This window comes from Narcine bancroftii, chromosome 3 (assembly GCF_036971445.1).
Source record: "Narcine bancroftii isolate sNarBan1 chromosome 3, sNarBan1.hap1, whole genome shotgun sequence".
NCBI classification, from domain to species: Eukaryota; Metazoa; Chordata; class Chondrichthyes; order Torpediniformes; family Narcinidae; genus Narcine; species Narcine bancroftii.
Window position 1 is genome coordinate 167,890,098 of NC_091471.1, and position 20,843 is coordinate 167,910,940.

Below are 20,843 nucleotides of genomic sequence, written 5' to 3' on the forward strand. Positions count from 1 at the left end.
TTTCCCAATCTTCCTCTCTCGGCCTTCCACAGGGACTGGCTCCCTCCGCGATTCCCTTGTGCACTCATCCCTCCACCCATCGCATCTCTGGCACCTTCCCCTATGCCTGTAGGATGACCAACCCTTGCGCCCACACCTCCTCCCTCTCCATGGTCTGGGGCCCCAAACAGGCCTTCAATGTTGAGCAACACTACATGTACATCCAGAGGACCTATTTACTGCATCCAGTGCACCCTTTGTGGCATTCTCTACATTGGACAGACCGATCGCAGACAGGGAGATCGCTTAACTCAGCACCATCTCTCAGTCTGCAACCACAGCGGCCTCCCAGTGCCCATCCATTTCAATTCTGGGTCACACTCCTGTTCTCTCATGTCGGTCCATGGCCTTATGTACTGTCCCACCCTGACCAACTGCAGATTGGAAAACAACACCTTATTTTCCATCTGAGTACACGCCAGCCAGATAGCATGAACATTGACTTCACTGCTTTCCATTAAACCTTCTTGCCTTTTCCGTCCCTCCCCCATTTCCTGCCTTTCCAGTTCTTTCACCAGGCTTCTTCAGGTACATTCTCTGTCAAGAATGCACCTGCAGAAGCGGATTCAGACCTATGGAATGGTCGTTCAGGTGGCAGCGCTGGAAGTGCAGCGTTGGCCATCTGAAAGCGACAGCTTTACGTGAGGCACTCAGAACCCACTCCAGCTCCTGTCCCTTCGGGCTGTCAGGGTTGGGATGACTGGCTGTCAGAGCTGGGGCAGCCACTGTGGGCTGTCAGAGATGGGGCGACCGGTGCAGGACGTCCCTGCGCTGATCCCACAGCCCCATGCTTTCCCCATAGCCCTGTGGGGCGGACGGCACCGGCTGTCAGAGCTGGGACGTCCCCACACTGATCCCACTGCTCTAGCTCTTTGACAGCCTGTGCCGGCCACCCCACAGTGTGGGGACTGATACAGAGCTGTGGGGAGAGCACGGGGCAGTGGGATCAGTGTGGGGACGTCCCATGCCGGCCGCCTCAGCTCTGACAGCCCGCGCTGGCCGCCCTGCAGTGTGGGGATTGATATAGGGCTGTGGGGAGAGCACGGGGCAGTGGAATCAGTGTGGGGACTGACATAGGGCTATGGGGAGAGAGTGGGGCAGTGGGATCAGTGTGGGGATTGACAAGGGGCTGTGGGAAGAGCGGGTCAGTGTGGGGACAACCCATGCCGGCTGCCCTTGCCCTGTCGTCCCGCCCCGGCTGCCTCTGCCTTGACGTCCCTCGCCGGGGGGCAGGGGCAGAGGGGAGGGGGGCTGTCAGGCGCTCGCCAGCTGATTGTCATCCCCTTGCCTACACAGCCCTGCCTTTCCAAGGCTGCTGTCCCCTCCTTTCTTTCTCCACTTATCATCTCCTGCCCTGCTGCCCCCTTCCCCCTCTCACTCTTTTATTCTGAACCTCACCAGCATTTTATCATACTTTGATGAAGGGCTGAAGCTGGAAATGTAGTTATGTATTTCTGCCTTTACTATATAAAGGACACTGTTTGACATGCTGAGTCTCTCCAGCATTGTGTCGTTTTTACTCCAAGTTTTCTCAACCTATCAAAAGGCAGGCTTTCCAATCCAGGCAGCATCCCTGCAAATTTTCTCTGCACCACATCCATCCTGTAGTGAGCTGACCAGAACTGAACACAATATTCTAAGTAGGGTCAAACTAAGGTCTTATATAGCTGCAACATTACCTCATGGCCCTTAAATTTGATCCCATGATTAATGAAGGCCAACGCACCATACCCCAGCTTAACAACACTATAAGATCTCCCAGTTCTTCCACACTGTTCAGAGACCTCCCATTAACGTTCTGAAATTAACCACTTTTAGAGTAGACTGCTTTCCAAAAACTTTATAGGTTTCTGACAGCCAAAGATTTGAGCATATAATATTTGAACTGCTAATAAATTCAGCATGGTTATTCTGTATGCAGTGGGGTGCCAAGTGTCCATACAATTGAGAAAATGCTTTAAAGTAATCCAGCAGATGTGACGATAGGATAACCAATGTCTTAAGCCTAAGCCCCTCATCAACCTCAGACACGAAACGTTGGTTACCCTTTTCTTCCTATATATATATCAGACTGCTCAAACTACAGGGGAATCACGTTGCTCTCCATTGCAGGCAAAATCTTCGCTAGGATTCTACTAAATAGAATAATACCTAGTGTCGCCGAGAATATTCTCCCAGAATCACAGTGCGGCTTTCGCGCAAACAGAGGAACCACTGACATGGTCTTTGCCCTCAGACAGCTCCAATAAAAGTGCAGAGAACAAAACAAAGGACTCTACATCACCTTTGTTGACCTCACCAAAGCCTTCGACACCGTGAGCAGGAAAGGGCTTTGGCAAATACTAGAGCGCATCGGATGTCCCCCAAAGTTCCTCAACATGATTATCCAACTGCACGAAAACCAACAAGGTCGGGTCAGATACAGCAATGAGCTCTCTGAACCCTTCTCCATTAACAATGGCGTGAAGCAAGGCTGTGTTCTGGCACCAACCCTCTTTTCAATCTTCTTCAGCATGATGCTGAACCAAGCCATGAAAGACCCCAACAATGAAGACGCTGTTTACATCCGGTACCGCACGGATGGCAGTCTCTTCAATCTGAGGCGCCTGCAAGCTCACACCAAGACACAAGAGAAACTTGTCCGTGAACTACTCTTTGCAGATGATGCCGCTTTAGTTGCCCATTCAGAGCCAGCTCTTCAGCGCTTGACGTCCTGCTTTGCGGAAACTGCCAAAATGTTTGGCCTGGAAGTCAGCCTGAAGAAAACTGAGGTCCTCCATCAGCCAGCTCCCCACCATGACTACCAGCCCCCCCACATCTCCATCGGGCACACAAAACTCAAAACGGTCAACCAGTTTACCTATCTCGGCTGCACCATTTCATCAGATGCAAGGATCGACAATGAGATAGACAACAGACTCGCCAAGGCAAATAGCGCCTTTGGAAGACTACACAAAAGAGTCTGGAAAAACAACCAACTGAAAAACCTCACAAAGATAAGCGTATACAGAGCCGTTGTCATACCCACACTCCTGTTCGGCTCCGAATCATGGGTCCTCTACCGGCACCACCTACGGCTCCTAGAACGCTTCCACCAGCGTTGTCTCCGCTCCATCCTCAACATCCATTGGAGCGCTTACACCCCTAACGTCGAAGTACTCGAGATGGCAGAGGTCGACAGCATCGAGTCCACGCTTATGAAGATCCAGCTGCGCTGGATGGGTCACGTCTCCAGAATGGAGGACCATCGCCTTCCCAAGATCGTATTATATGGCGAGCTCTCCACTAGCCACCGTGACAGAGGTGCACCAAAGAAAAGGTACAAGGACTGCCTAAAGAAATCTCTTGGTGCCTGCCACATTGACCACCGCCAGTGGGCTGATAACGCCTCAAACCGTGCATCTTGGCGCCTCACAGTTTGGCGGGCAGCAACCTCCTTTGAAGAAGACCGCAGAGCCCACCTCACTGACAAAAGGCAAAGGAGGAAAAACCCAACACCCAACCCCAACCAACCAATTTTCCCTTGCAACCGCTGCAATCGTGTCTGCCTGTCCCGCATCGGACTTGTCAGCCACAAACGAGCCTGCAGCTGACGTGGACTTTTTACCCCCTCCATAAATCTTCGTCCGCGAAGCCAAGCCAAAGAAAAAAAATACTGTGACCTGCTGAGTTTCTCCAAGACATTATGTATTGCACTACAATCACAGCATCTGCAGACTTTCCTGTTTAACTCCAGCAGCTGAGAATCACTTTGCAATGGCATGAAAACTTCTCTATGATGCAATTCCCTTTTTCTGCTTTCAACTTCTTTGGCTAGTTCATGGATTTAAGTGCTACTAAGACTTTTGTTCCACATACTATAATTGAATATTAGTCTGTTTTCAGATTCATTTATAATGGCTCTGCTTATTTGCATACTTTGTCCAACCAATTTTGAGGTTTCTGAACTATTTCTCCATCTCACCTGAAACTCAGATGAACTTCCAAGCTCAGATCAGTGATGTAAATTCCTGAAGTTGCAGTTCCAAAATTAAAATCCAGACATGCTAATTATATACTCCCTTCCTTTGATGACATCATACTTTATATGTTGTGCAGTCAATATTGAGGAAACCTGTGTATACTCCCTCCTGCACACTAAGATACAGCTTCTTCTGTCCTGCTGGTAAGAGAACACTGGCAGAGATTGTGATGGTGTCCAGCACTTTCAACAGTATGAGAATGACAGGTTGTTGCTTGATGAGTTTATCAAAAGTTTATCTAAAGTTCTACTATTTTAGACACCACTTCCCAAATGTTTGTGAGAAGAATCTCACAAGGTCTATAAGGTTGGAAGATTTTTTGCATTGCCCAAATTCAGTGCCTAGTTTGATAATGGTGCTCCTTGTAGCTCTCTCATTTACCTCTTTTAACATAGCAGCTTTGACAAAACTGAGGAACATGTTGGGCCATTTCAGAGGGCAACTTAAGAGCCAGAACAATCCGCTCAAGCCTAAAGTCACACTTATGGCAGATAAAGGCAATTTGGCACATTTTCTTCTCTGAAGATGGTCATAATTATTTAAATAAGATGTTTATGATTTTTTTTTAAATTCCAGATTATAAATTGAATTTAAATTTGAAAGCTTATCTCTGGATTCTCAGTCTAGACTAACTCAGCAAGTTAACTACTGGATCAACAACATACCCTGTACCATTAAGGTTAAAACAACCTGTGATTTTTGGACAAATTGGTAGCCTTGTTTACTTTCCTACCATCTCTTGCTAGGTGTCAATCCAAAAATGCAATTGATGTTCAACCCCATTCTTTTCAGGTACTTCAAATAGATACTTAGATTTCAGATTCATTGTTAGAGTACATACATGACATCACATACAACCCTGAGGTTCTTTATCCTGCAGGCCAGGCAGAATCACCACTTATTGGTAGTGCAAAAAAACTGTACACATACAAACAAATAAAAAACTGTAAACAGATAACAAAATGTAAATGAACAGACTGTGCCATGCAGAGAAAATTAAAAATAACAAAAAAGTGCAGAGTCCTCAAAGGAGTCCCTGATTAAGATTGTTGCTGAGGAGTCTGATAATGGAGGGGTAGCTGCTATTCCTGAACCTGGTGGTGCAAGTCTTGAAGCACCTTTACTTTTTCCTGATGGTAGCAGTAAGAACAGAGCATGTGCTGGGTGCTGTGGATCCTTGATGACTGCTGCTGCTCTCTGACGGCAGTGCTCCCTGTAAATTTTCTCGATGGTGGAGAGGGTTTTACTTGTGATGTCCTGGCCTGTGTCACTACCTTTGGAGGACTTTACTACACTCAGGGGTATTGATGTCCCCATACCAGATTGCAATGCAACTGGTCAGCACATGTTCCACCACACGTCTGTAGAAATTTGCCAGAGCTTCTGATGTCACACCAAACCTCCACAAACACCTGAAGAAGTAGAGACGCTGACATGCTTTTATCCTGATGCCATTAGTGTGTGGGAACCAAGAAAGATCCTCTGAGATGGTGACTCCCAAAAGCTTATATGTTCCCTCTCTCTCCATCTCTAATCCTCCAATGATCACTGGATCGTATAAATCTGGTTTTCCCTTTCTGAAGTCAACAATTAGCTCCTTGGTTTAGGTGACATTGAGTGCGAGGTTGTTGTTGGTGCACCATTTAGCCAAGTTTTTAATCTCCCTCCTGTATGCTGACTTGTCACCTTTCTTCATACCACCCACTACCGTGGCACTGGCAGCAAATTTGTAGATAGTGTTATTGTCGTACCAAGCCATACCATCGTAGGTGTAAAGTGAGTAGAGCAAGGAGCTAATAACACAGCACTCTGGTGCTTTGGTACTGATGAAGATTATGGAGGAGATCTTCTTCCAATCCTCGGACCTTGTGGTCTGGAGGTGAGGAAATCCATGATCCAATTATGCAGTGGGGTGTTGAGTTCCAGTTCTTGGAGTTTGCTGATCAGTTTTGAGGGATGGTGGTGTTAAATGCTGAATTGAAGTTGATAAAGAACATTCTGATGAATGCAACTTTGCTGTCCAGGTGTCCCAGGGCTTTGGTCAAGCCAGTGAGATGGCATCTGCCGTAGACCTGTTGCTAAGATAGGCGAATTGGAACAGATCATTATGTCACAGAAAATATTTGATTATTTCCCCATTTTTAACTTGCCATCTTTCACCATAGTAAATTAATTGTACAGAAGCTACTTTCTTCTCATTCTTCAGACAATAAGACAATTTTCACAACATGGCTGGCCCAATGACAAATTATACTGCCACTTGTCCGATTACAAGAAAAGGCTGTCTGTTTTTGATCATTACTACAGCAGTTGGCAAAAAATTAAAAAAAAAAACAAATGGAAAGCTATAAACTAAAACATGACCAAAGAAAGGATCACTCTTGGATGTTCCAAGGCAACAACACCATAATCAACAAACCTCACTCATGACATAATCTGAGCTCCTGATACTCTATTACAACTGTGCAAATATCCAGAATGAGAACTGTTATGGCACATATGGCTACCAGGTGCATGTTCTATTTAAATTTGGAACATCAGAAAGATCCAAAAAAATGTAACCTGATTTGCTTTAAAAATTAACCTCCTAATTACATTACATATCCAGAGAGGAATGCTTCTGAGGGAACTTAGCATAAAATTATTTTGTTGAATGAGCATACGAGAATCAAGAGTTCTTGTAAGATTTGAATTGGCAATCTACATTAAATAATGAACTTGGCATCGCACAAGCAGGTGAATGAAATTGCACTGTGTGACTATACCATTGAAGAGATGATATATGAACTTTACAACGAAAAGACGACAAATGATAAAAGGAAGTGTACATGGTTAAATTTAATGATTGATGCACTTAGACTCTCACTGTCAAAATGTGAGTAGCTGGTCAGTTCAAACCTCAATATATCCCAAACATTTACACATTCTTAAAATATTCTACTTGAACTGTCACTTGAACAAAACACAAATTTAATGTTTAAACTGCATTTAATGGAGGAAAAAGTAATACAGGATAAATTCTCTTTCCTGTGATCTGGCATCCAATCCATCCAAGTCTCAGGTGGTGAAGGAGAGTCCCATCAAAACTTGTTTTTACCAATAAAGCCAAAATTTCTTTCCCCAGCATAAATAGGACAAATCTCACTCAACAAGAAAACAAAGATGGCAATAATTTTAAAAGTAGAATAATTCAGTCGCTTTCGTGCGAAGTTTTTCCAAGTCTGCAGCAATAATGCAAATTAATTCTGCTTATTCCATTTTGGCCTAATTCTTAACCCTTGCAAATCTAGGAATTAAAAAAAAAACAATTCTATGAAAGTCCACAAACAGTTTTAATCTCAACTAAAATTGGCTGTCTGAAATCACTCACCTTATAAACTCAAGAGGGAAATGAGACCAAGCATAAATCGCGCATTTAGTGTGCTTCAACTGTGGATAAGTGCTTCTTCATAATGAAAGTTGCCAGTTCATTTTTAAACACTCAGCAAGTCACCTCAACATCTTTGTGAAGAACAACATTTCAGCATCTCCACACGTCATAATAATAAAACCTGCACTCGAAATAAATACGAAATGACACCAAGATGTATAGCAAGTAGTTTGACAGAGACTAAACTAAAGTGAAGCTTGGGTGTTGTGTATTGTTGTACCTAAAGAACTACTTAGAGCACTCAGAGGGAAAACTGTTGACAATTCAATTCAGAGCAAAATAAAGTGGAAAGAAAAATGTAATTTCAGAAAAGTGAAACGGATTTTTAAAAATTATTTTGATTTTCTGGTCTCAACTTTCCTGCATTTGAGAAGATAGTTCAGAGATTGATATGAATATTATCAGGGAGAGACTAGGAGAATTAGCTGGGTAATGTATGGGCTTAGCTGGGACACAGTTCAGTTCCTCCTGGACTTTAGAGAATGAAAGCTATTCCATTCTTTTTGTTCAATTAACAACCATTGGTGTTCAATACTTGCTGGAGGCTTGAAGTACAAAAAAGAAGTCTTGGTTAACTGACTTGAGTTTTGCTTCCACCTTGTGGAGGACTGACTGACTTCTAATTGATTATTAGCCTCAGAAGTTCAGATTTCAGATTCATTGACAAAGTACATACATAACAACTGCCAGCACTTGTCCATTCTCTCTCTTTCACTTGCAAAACCCCTTCCTTCTCCAGCAAACAATAGGAGTTAGTCTTCTGCACCCATTTGTTATTTTAAGTAAACAAACCTCTCAATGACCTTTGAGTGAGCACTTTGCAGAGAGGTCAGAAGCCTTGTAAAAATGTCCAACACGGAGAACCTGACTCCTCCAAGACAATGGTCTATTCATTTCATGACATCATTTCAATGAGCACCTACTTGTGAAATGTGCATAATATTCTCCATAGTTTCTGTAAAGCCACTGAATATTAATTCTTCAGTATTTCAAATAAGATCTGTTTTCAAATGTGTGTATATATGTAACCTACTCTAATTTTACCAATTTATCTCCCAAAAATATTTCTAAATATTACATCACAATAGCAACCACAGCAGACAATAATCATGTGGCTTTGGCTAAATTAACTATTTTAAATGAAGGAATTTCCCCTTTATTCAGGGGCAATTCTGTAACATTGCAGAAAATCTTTTGACTCACAAGAGACTACAGATGCTGGAAGCTGCTGGTGGAACAAGCTGCATCCATGGGAGAAAAAGATTTGTCAGTATTTCAAGCTGAAATACTTTCTATCTATTCCAATGCAATTATGTGGAAATAAAATCAGCCTGTTAACTCTGTGGGAGAACAAAAAAGAGCTCGAGAACTTCATCAGCTCGTATCATTCATGGAAAGCTCAGGGCAATCAGTTTTTGGGCCAAAGCCCTTCTTCAGGAGAGCTACACTAGATCTCAGCATCTCCAGAGTTTTTGTTTAATTCTAGGGGTGTGGATTTTACAATCTCAAGGCATATTTATGTCTGAACCACAAAAGCTTCCAGATGCTGGGAATTGTGAGAAAACAATGAGAAGTTGGAGGATCTCCGTAGGTCAGTCAGCAATGGTCAGCCTACATTTCAGGTTATGACTCTTTATCAAGACCATTTCTACCCATTGATGTTGCCTGACCTTCAGAGTTCCTCCAGCTTCTCAGTCTTTGCACATTTATGTTGGTGTTATCATCCCCAAACAGCAATGCTCCTCCAACCTATCAGTTACCAGTCAGCTATCAGCAAGACTGCCCGCCACTCTCCAACATTACAACACTAAATAAGTAGGTCTCTACTACCACCTAACAAACACCAGTTCATTTACCAGCTATTAATGGCGTAAAGGGATCCAGTCCATGCTGCAAGCTCACTTTGTCTGAAGTATCATAGAACATACCGGCCATATGACTATCAACGTTATGGTAACCGATATAAACCTACTCTACAAACTCAACCTTCCCTACGTCACACCCATAACTCTCTATTTTTCCTTCATTCATGTGCCTGTCTAAGAGTCTTTTAAATGTTCCTATTTTACCAGCATCCACCACCACTCCTGCCAATGCATTCCAGGCACTTACTGCTTTCAGTTAAAAAAAATCCCCTGATGTTTTCTCTAAATTTTGCTCCTCTTACCTTGTACAGATGTCCATTGGTATTTGCTACTCTTGCTTCGGAAAAAAATTATTGCTGTGTACCCCATCTATGTGTCGCATAATCTTGGAGACCTCTATCATGTCCCTTTCTATCCTTTTTTCAAAGGAGAAAAGCTGTACCTTAATAAGACATGCTCTCCAATTCAGAAAACATCCTGGTAAATCTGCTCTTCATCCTTTCCATAGGTTCCACATCCTTCCTGTAATAAACTGACCAGAAGTGAACACAATATTCCAACTCTACCAGTGTTTTATAGAACTACATTACCTCATGACTGTGAACTCAATCCCTCGACTAATAATGGCCAGCATACCATAAGCCTTCTTAACTACCATATTAACCTGCACAACCTTGAGAGATCTAATAGATTTGGACCCCAAGTTCCCTGTATTCTTCCACACTGTTAAGAATCTTGCTATTAACTATATACTCTGCCTTCATGATTGACCTTCCAAAATCCATCACTTCACACTTATCCAGATTGAATTCCATTTGCCACTTTTCCACCAAACTCTGCATTCTGTCTATATCCTGTTATAACCTTCAACAACTTTCTCCACTATCCACAATACCTCCAACTTTCGTGTAGACTGTAAACTTATTGACCCATCCTCTAATTCTTTGTCCACGTCATTTATAAAAATCACAAGAGCAGGGGTCCCAGAACAGATCCCTGCAGAACTTCACTTGTCACTGACTTCAGGCACAATACATTCCATTTACTACTATCCTCTGCTTTCTGCAGGCAAGCCAATTCTGAATCCACATAGCCAAGGTTCCCTGGATCCCATGGCTTATGACTTTCTTAGAAGGTGCTTATCAAGGATAAATATTAGTTCTTTTTTTTTGGCTTGGCTTCGCAGACGAAGATTTATGGAGGGGTAATGTCCACGTCAGCTGCAGGCTCGTTTGTGGCTGACAAATCCGATGCGGGACAGGCAGACACGGTTGCAGCGGTTGCAAGGGAAAATTGGTTGGTTGGGGTTGGGTGTTGGGTTTTTCCTCCTTTGTCTTTTGACAGTGAGGTGGGCTCTACAGTCTTCTTCAAAGGAGGTTGCTGCCCGCCGAACTGTGAGGCGCCAAGATGCACGGTTTGAGGCGATATCAGCCCACTGGCGGTGGTCAATGTGGCAGGCACCAAGAGCTTTCTTTAAGCAGTCGTTGTACCTCTTCTTCAGTGCACCTCTGTCTCGGTGGCCAGTGGAGAGGTCGCCATATAACACGATCTTGGGAAGGCGATGGTCCTCCGTTCTGGAGACGTGACCTACCCAGCGCAGTTGGATCTTCATAAGCGTGGACTCGATGCTGTCGACCTCTGCCATCTCGAGTACTTCGACGTTAGGGGTGTAAGCGCTCCAATGGATGTTGAGGATGGAGCGGAGACAACGTTGGTGGAAGCGTTCTAGGAGCCGTAGGTGGTGCCGGTAGAGGACCCATGATTCGGAGCCGAACAGGAGTGTGGGTATGACAACGGCTCTGTATACGCTTATCTTTGTGAGGTTTTTCAGTTGGTTGTTTTTCCAGACTCTTTTGTGTAGTCTTCCAAAGGCGCTATTTGCCTTGGCAAGTCTGTTGTCTATCTCGTTGTCGATCCTTGCATCCGATGAAATGGTGCAGCCGCACATTTTATTGAGGTAGCATCATTGCCAAATTATTCGTGAATCCATCAAAGTCCAGCTGCAACTAATTTCATGCGACAGACATAAAAATGTTCATTATGCTCTGTAAAGTTAGGATTATCTTCTTTGTCAATAAGATTTTCCTGCACCGAGCCCATATTCCTGATTTCCTTAGAATTCAGAAATCTGCTAGCCTCTGTGTTGTGTTTGTATAGTGCCTATTATTTCCTGAAGGCCTATTCATAGTCTCTGCTGCTGTCAAAAAACTTCAAAACTTCAACAGCTACACTGCACAAGATGGAACAATAATGAGATACATCAAATGACTTTTTTTTGTGGCATAAATAAATGCCATAGAATTTTCCCATTGATCCAAGGTCAATTAGAATATTATCTTAGTTTCTTACTCAGTGAAGCACTCATTCACCATTCTGTTGAGATGAGTGAGATAATTGCCTTATTTTTCCATTTATGGTAAATACACAAAACTGCTGGAGAAACTCAGCCAGTCCCACAGCATCCATAGGAGACAAAGATATACAACTAACATTTATGGGTCAGGATTAGGATATTAGCCTATAATCTTCTATCACAGAGGAGAAAAGGCTAGCAGATCATTGAAGAGAAATAGCAAACTGCATAGAATTAGAAAGGGAAACGTGAGAAAAAAGCAGCTTCCTCTGAACACCTACCTTTTAACACCAAAAAGCCAACATGAGGAACTGGCAGTTTCCCAAGTTTAATGTTCTTCACTAGACAACCTACAAATAGAATTGTCTCTAAAATTTGATTGTAAGCAGCTAGACCATAAATAATGACTGGGATCATAAATTTGAACAATAAAAAAAAGAACATGGAAATGGATATCAAGAAAATACTGATACTCACCAGCATTCATTTCCTTAAATTTCTGCTTCAGTTCACTTGGGGTGAGGCGATACTGATCAAGTCCATCATTCCAATAGACACGATCAAGTACTTGCAAATCTCCACCTACTAACCAATTCCCACTCTGCATTACCATCTGTTGGTTTAATAAAAGCAGTGAATCAATACATAGTTACATTTTTTTGAATATTTTATTTTTGATTTTCATAGATTCAAAAATTCAAACAAACAATACAATCCCTTTAAACACTCATATAATATTACAGAGTATATATTTATGTCTCTCCCTTACCCCAATACAAATGAGAATACGGTCATATAAAGAATATAGATACAAATACTAGTGGGGTCAACGACCCCTACAGAAATCTAGGAAAAAAAAACAACCAGGGTGACTAAATAACAAAAGGTAAGGAATAAAAAGAAATAACTAAAAACAAAACTAAAAAAAGCACGTTGTCTGCATCATCTCCTACTTCCTTAATCCCACTCATTTCCCTGCTGAGATGGATTGTCTCAGTACCCATATTTCAAAGAAGGGCTAGTCAAATCTGCGTACCAATGTTTTTCAAATAAAGTTGCAACACTCTAACAAATATGTCATATTTCCTCCCTATGTTTTATGTGATTTTCTCCAGGGGAAGGTAACCCTGCATTTCCATATTCCGTCATGTTGTATTTAATTGGGACTCGGACTTCCATATAATCCTGGCTACCGACAAGGTGACTTTCATGAACTGAATTTGATCTTTGGTCAATGTAAAACTCAAGTCCCCAATATCTCCCAGAAGCTACAATTCTGGATCCTGTGGAAAATCCACTTTTGTAATTTTTTTTCAAAATATCCCCCAGGTTCTCCAAGAAAGATCTCGTACACAGCCAGGTGGAGTGGACAAATCTCCACGCCACATCTAAAGCACATTTCTGAAATTTCTGGCTTTGATTTATGTAATTTTTGTGGTGTGAGGTGCAGCTGGTGCAAGAAATTGTATTGCACCAACCTGTACCTGGCATTAATAACTTGTCATGCTGTCCAGACACAGGTCTGACCACCACTCCTCATGGATTGTTGTTCCCAAGTCTGACTCCCATCTTTCCCTCTGTGATGGATATCACATTTTATATTGTACATAGATATGTTTTTGGAGGAGATAGATTGTGGGGGTTTAGTGTAGGTCACAAACAAACACTTCAGAAAACATCTCATTTAAAATGTAGGAGCTTTGCTCAAACCAGACACTCTGGGCCCGGGGCCTTTGTAGGGACAATGAAAATTGCTTTGCTAAAGGTTTTCATAAGGAGGTGCAAATAGAAGAACCCGAGCTCAAGAGACTTCACAAGTAGATGTTAATTGGACATGCTCTGGAGTAATGGATTATTGTTTTGAAAGCAACAGATGAATGGACTCAGAAGTTTGGGTTCGGTACCGCAATCTGTCTGGTTGCAGTTTGCTGTTCTAAGAAGGTCATATGGTTTAGCAAGCAGAGAGAGAAAGAGAACTGGTTTCTGCAGTCATGACAAGCTGGCAGATTGTGAGTTCTGAGTTCAGCCTGTTGAAAACCCTTATGGTCCATACAAGAGGAAATGGCTGGCTAGAGTGTTTCACATGAAATAAAGGAAAATGAAAGGAACTATGTGGTGACCTGCAGAAGAAGTTATAATTTGGAAAACCCTGATACAGCAAATTTCTTTAGCAAGACACTGAAGTGATTGATGGAAGTAAATGAGTATGTGTATGTCCAACAAGCAACAAATCTCTCCGAAACCAACAGAAACATTCCTGAGTGGTAACCAATTACCTTTAAGCACCAAAGCCTGGTGAAAATTCATAAATGTTAAATTCTGTGCACCGTATAAGAATTGCCTGATACCGGTGAACTTGGAGGGAGTGAGAAGTGAGATTGGACTGTGAATCAAATAACCTTTCCGAACTTACACACACATTACATAAATGCATGCTTAGAATTAGAAGGGGGTTAAGTTAGGTTAAGTTAAGTTAATCGTAATAAGTTAAAGTTTCATCTGTTTTTATGTTTAAGTAAAATTAAAAATGACTTTTTTAACCATTTGTCTTGGTGAATTTCTATTGCTGCTGGGTTTTGGTGTTCTCTGGGCCCGTAACACCTCGACATGTATAAGGCCAGATTCGGACCTTCCCTTTAGAATATGGAATACATCAGAGATAAACTTACGCACATTCCCCCTTCAAATTAGAATCTTCATGTCACTATACATGGGCAGGATCATAGATGGTCCAATTTGTCCCTTAAAAAATGATCTTAGTTGCAGATGGCAGAAAGCAGAAGAATGTTCTATTAGACAAATCATATTTATTCTTCATTTGCTCGAATTACACGAGCTGCCTTCACTTGTAATAAACCTCAACACACCTGATTCCTTTCTGGCACCAGGTGTCCAGGATTTTATTACCCAGAGTCAAGGGTATTAAATTATTATGGGTCAAGGGCATTTTGGGAGATATTCCCACCTTCCATCCAAAACACTGCTTTATTCTTTTCCATGTCTGAAGTACATGCTTTAATATGGGGTTATCCATTTTCTTTGAGAATAATTTGGTGCCCCACTAATATGAATTCTCCTGCTATCTTTTCACCTACCATGTGTAGTCCAATTTGTGCCCATGAGGGGGACCCCCTCCCTCAAAGAGTGCAGCAATATCTGGGCTGTCCAGCAATACTTTTTGAAATCAGGTAATTTTAAACTCCCCAAATTATAGTCCCACACTAATTTTTCCATGGAGATTCTAGCTACTTTACCGCTCCACAGGAACTTTCTGACACATTCATTGGCATATTAAAAAAAAAAGTCCTGGGGCAACAAAATGGGTAACAATTAAAAAAGATACTGGAGCTTTGGCATCACCTTCATTCTGACACAGTTAACTCAGCCAACCAGTGTTATAGGCAGAGTCCTCCATCTAGCAAGGTCCTCCTCAATCTTCCAGAGCAAAGGGAGATAATTAAGTTTGCCTAAGTCTTTGTCTACTTTTATTCCCAGATATTTAATGCCTTCTTGCAGCCATTTAAATTGATATTGTCTATAATCCCTGTGGGTCAAAAGCATAATCTCACTTTTGGCCAGATTTACCTTATACCCTGATACCTATACATATGCCTCTAGTGTGGTCCTCAGCCTGGCCAATGAGCAACCCCCCCTCCCCCACCCTGATATCTGTCAAATATACTAACACACATCAGCAAAAAGGCTGATTTTGTGTTCTACCTGGCCTACCATGTACCCCTATATGTCTGGATTCCACCCCCCCCCTAAATGGCTTCCATCAGCGGCTCAATTGCCAGTATGAAAAGAAATGGGGACAATGGACAGCCATGTCTACTGGACCTGCTCAGTGGAAACACTGGAGACATCTGCCCATTTGTAATAATTTTAGCTTGGGGTTTATAGTAAAGTGTCCTCACCCAATTAATAAATGTTTGTCCCAATCTAAATTTCTCCAGTATCTTGAACAAAAAGTCCCACTCCAAACTATCAAAGGTCTTCTCTGCATCCAGAGTTATGGCCACTCCTGAATCCACCCCTGACTGTGCCAGATGTACTATATTAAGCAATCTAGCTACTATAATACTTTAACGTACAAGTCGACTGGTGTACAAGTTGACCACCCCCTTTATCAGCATAATTTTTAAGGGTTTTATGGTATATCCTGCATTTGTCGACTGCAGTTGTCTGGCTGTCTGAGGTGCCCCATTGACCAGCAAATACGGCGTATGTCAACCTCCAAAGCTCGCGATGTCCAAGATGGGCCGTTGGCCCATAGACAGGTCAATCCCCATATACTGCGCGGATTGATTTGCTGGGCATTGGCTGGAGGTGATTGCTATAATGGAGGGTCCATTGACACAACAAAGCACGCGATAAAAATATGAAGAGAGCTTTAAGTTGAAAGCGATAGATGTGGCCAAGAAAACCAACAAATTTGATGTGTGTGAGAAGTTGGTAAGAGTTTAGAGGAAGAAAGAAAAGACTAAGAAAAATACCAAAAAGGCAATGTTCTTTGAGAAAAGAAATCACTCGTTGGCCAGAGTTGGGTACGTGAACAGAAGCATGATGGCTACAAAGTCATCTGAAATAAAATAAGAACATTTGCAATGCAGTGGGCCAAGTCGCAGCCAGACCTCAGTGATGATTTGAGACTACAGTAGGCTGGTGCAATCATTCCATAAACAGAAAAAATCTGGTATTATGCCAAAAAACTAAAATTACACAGAAGCTACCAAACGATCTTGATCATAAAGTTATAAGTTTTCACCAGTTTATTATATGGAACCAGGAGAAACACTAGTTTGCATTGGCAAATATCAGAAATATGGATGAAACCCCCATGAATTTAGACATGATAGGCAATAGAACAGATGGAAAGGTATTAAAACTGTGTAAACAAGAAGTACAGGCCACGAAAGGACCAGGTTTACTGTGGTGTCATCGTGCATGGCCGACAGAACAAAGTTAAGACCCATGGTAATCTTCAAACGCAGAATTAAACCGAAAATGAAATTCTTTGCAGGTATTTTTGTACATTTTCATGTAAAAGAATGAATGGTTGAAAATGGTGTAAATCTATGGATAAACAATGCATGGAACAGGTGGCCAGGAGGTTTACACAAAGAATGGAGTTTGCTGGTCTGGGATATGTTTTGTAGCCACTTAACTGAGAACACTTATAAGTAGATTAGCACTGTATAATACTTATCTGGCAGCTATCCTGGGTGGTTTGACATCTATATTGCAACCTCTCAATGTCTGCTTGAATAAGCCAATCAAAGGCCATGTGCGTGAGGAATGGAATATATTGATGTCGAGGGCAGAAAAGTTGTTTACAAAAGGCGAGGCAATGTGTGCTGCATCACTTGATATGCTGTGTGACTTCATGCTCAAAGCATGGGACAAAGTTAAAGTTGAGACTGATAAAATCATTTTAAAAGTGCTGCATCTCTTGTGCAATTAATGCCACAAAAGATGATTTATTGTGGGACACTGACAACAAAGCTGAACCACCTCATCGGATAGACTGGGACCCATATGAAGACGGTTTAAACAGTGAGAGTATAGACGTGCTTGCCGCCATCTTTGCTTCAGACGATGACAGCGAGAATGATTTTGAAGGGTTCTAAACATCTTGTTATTTTCAATAAAAATATCAATGAAAATCTGTCGCAGTCAGGTTTTATTTGCTTTTTTCAAATGCTGACATATGTCGGATCAGTGCAGATTTGATTTTGAGCTGAATTTAAGGTCTCAAAAGTATATCTGGTGTTCAAGTCGACACCCTTTTTTGAGAGATTTTTATGGGTTTTACGACTCAACGTATGCCGAAATATAGAGTATGTTGTTTGATGATTGTCCCTTTTCTACAAATCCAGCTTGGCTATACTTATATACCTGCATGCAAGCAGGGACAGAGGTGTAGACTGTGAAAGTATGGTCAAGGGATTCGGAAAAGTCCCTTCAGGACTGCTTTGAATCAGTGGACTGGACTACATTCAAGGATTCGTTTTCAAACTTGAATGAATATGCCACGACTGCATTCAGACCTGTGTGGATGAGCATGTGCCACGTGCATATGCCATGAGTACCTCCACCCAAAAGCCGTTCAGCCTGCTGAGGGCTATATACAAACAGCTACTTGCCAGCTATAGCAAGGTTTGCAGGCCATTACATCATAAAAGGCCAAGCTTAACATCATAAATGGCTGTGATGCTTCACTCCCTTATGGGCTGAACACCTTTGGTGCTTACTTTGAAATGGAAACTTCAACGGTACCAATGAGAATCTCTGCAGTAGTCGATGACCCTGTGATATCTGTCTCATAGGCCAATGTAAGAACATCTTTCAAGAGGGTGAGCCTTCGTGGGGCATCAAGCCCTGATAGCATAACAGGCCGGTACTGAAAATCTGTGCCAACCAACTAGCTGGAGTGTTCACCAACATTTTCAATCTCTCACTGCTCCAATTGGAGGTTTCCATCTTGTAGCTTCTGTGTTTCCATCTGCTTCAAAAGGCTATCAATCCTAGAGGAGCAAAGTGAGCTGGCTTCAATGACTTTCGCCTAGTAGCATTCACATCTATGGAGAAGAAATGCTTTGAGAGGTTGGTAATGGCCAGAATTAAAAATAATGACCTGGAGCCACTGCAATTGGCCTATCGCCGCAATTGTTCCACAGCAGATGCAATCTTACTGGCTCTCCACTCAGCCCTAGAATACCAAGACAAAGCAACACATACATCAGGAAGATTTCATTGATTACAGCTTAGCTTTCAACACCATCATCCCCTCGGTACTGATCAGCAAGCTTCAAAGCCTGGGCCTCTGCAACTCCCTCTCTAACAGGATCCTTGACTTCCCTTTTGGAAGACCAGTCAGTATGGATCACTAACCACATCTCCTCCTCACTGACAATCAACAAGTGGGATGCATACTTAGCCCACTGCTCTACTCTCTCTCTATATACAGATGACTGTGTGGGCACGCAGAATTCAAATGCAATCTAAAAATTTGCTGATGACATCATGGTGGCCAGCAGAATCACAGACAGCAATGAGGAAGAATGTAGGAATGAGATGCATCAGCTAGCTGAGTAGAGTCAAAACAACAACCTTGCACTCAGCTTTAGCAAAACTAAGGATCTGGTGGTGGACTTCAGGAGAACACAAACCAGGCTTCACTGAGGGATCAGCAGCAGAGGGGAAAGAACTTCAAATTTCTGGGTAACAGCATCTCTGAAGATCTATCGTGGGACAATCACATCAATGCCATCATGAAGAAGTCTCACCAGTGGCTGGAATGTCTCCAAACTCTTTTGCAAATTTCTACAGGCGTACCATGGAGATCATTCTGACAGGTTGCATCACTGTCTGGTATGGAGGTGCCAATATGCAGAACAGGAAAGGGCAAAAGAAGGTTGTAAACTCAGCCAGTGCAATCATGGGTATTAGTCTTCACTCCATTAAGGACACTTAAGAAAGCAGTCTCTATCTTCAGGGACCCTCACCTCCCAGGCCGTCCTCACCTCCCAGGCCGTCCTCACCTCCCAGGCCGTCCTCACCTCCCAGGCCGTCCTCACCTCCCAGGCCGTCCTCACCTCCCAGGCCGTCCTCACCTCCCAGGCCGTCCTCACCTCCCAGGCCGTCCTCACCTCCCAGGCCGTCCTCACCTCCCAGGCCGTCCTCACCTCCCAGGCCGTCCTCACCTCCCAGGCCGTCCTCACCTCCCAGGCCGTCCTCACCTCCCAGGCCGTCCTCACCTCCCAGGCCGTCCTCACCTCCCAGGCCGTCCTCACCTCCCAGGCCGTCCTCACCTCCCAGGCCGTCCTCACCTCCCAGGCCGTCCTCACCTCCCAGGCCGTCCTCACCTCCCAGGCCGTCCTCACCTCCCAGGCCGTCCTCACCTCCCAGGCCGTCCTCACCTCCCAGGCCGTCCTCACCTCCCAGGCCGTCCTCACCTCCCAGGCCGTCCTCACCTCCCAGGCCGTCCTCACCTCCCAGGCCGTCCTCACCTCCCAGGCCGTCCTCACCTCCCAGGCCGTCCTCACCTCCCAGGCCGTCCTCACCTCCCAGGCCGTCCTCACCTCCCAGGCCGTCCTCACCTCCCAGGCCGTCCTCACCTCCCAGGCCGTCCTCACCTCCTAGGCCATTCCCTCTTCTCATTGTTACCATCAGGAAGAAGGTACAGGAGTCTGAAGCAAACACCCAACATTAGAAAAACAGATTCTTCCCATCTTCCATCAGATTTCTGAATGGACAAAAAACCATCTTTTCTTTTGCACTAATTCTTTATTCTTAAATCATGTATTTACAGAAACAAAATTTATAACAACTTTTGCATCTGTAATACATGATGATGCTGCTACAAAACGACAAATGTTGTGAGTCATGTTCATGACAATAAACCTGATTCCCCCCAAAAATGCACTGACTATTTCTCTCCATGGATGCTGCCTGATCTGCTGAGACACATCAGGTTCTCATTGCTATACCAGCAGATGTTGGCAAATGATATTTCAAATGAAGTCCCCAATCACAATAATTTCATAAGTTATTGTTTTATACGGCCATTCAAAGCTCCTACATTCCTTACTTTAAGCATGCTATCTGCATCAATAGTTATCTTAAGAAAAAACAGAATTATCATCTGGATCAAAGGACAGGAAAGATTTTTTTTAAGCATAACCTTAATGTATGGGTGTTCTTTGCATGTTGTTCCCCACTGACGTGCACAGCGCTCCTCCTTCCGGTGCTCATAGAATTCTGGGTTCCGAAGAATCGCCACTCGCCGTCCATCGTAAACCAATGCAAAGGCAGTGCAGCCATCCAATCGCTGCTTATCATCATCCATCGCTGTCAGGACAATGGGCACTGACAGATTAATGAGACCACCTATTACACAGAAGATAAAAAGGCTATTTAGAGGGTACAGACTTTAAACTTTATTTTTAGATTAAACCTTATAGAGAGATGTTTATCCCTCCCAAATTTAACATTAAAATTGCAACTGTCTTATTCTATTCTTTAACCTTATTTCAATAATCTCACCTCACCTTGCCCACTCCTTGTCAACTGCCACAATCCCACAGAGAACCCAGCACAAAATAATCATCCTTTGAGTCTTGTGGCACCTC

General features: G+C 43.1%; 1 protein-coding gene across 1 annotated transcript in view; it reads right to left on the bottom strand.

The window, feature by feature from the left end:
- papss1 (3'-phosphoadenosine 5'-phosphosulfate synthase 1) overlaps positions 1 to 20,843 on the bottom strand; it is an 84,444-nt gene that overhangs the window by 14,090 nt on the left and 49,511 nt on the right. The window contains exons 8-9 of the mRNA XM_069925759.1: positions 20,396 to 20,601; positions 12,187 to 12,322 (exon numbers count right to left, since the gene is read on the bottom strand). Coding sequence (XP_069781860.1) covers positions 12,187 to 12,322; positions 20,396 to 20,601 — 342 coding nt within the window. The remainder of the gene's footprint in view (positions 1 to 12,186; positions 12,323 to 20,395; positions 20,602 to 20,843) is intronic.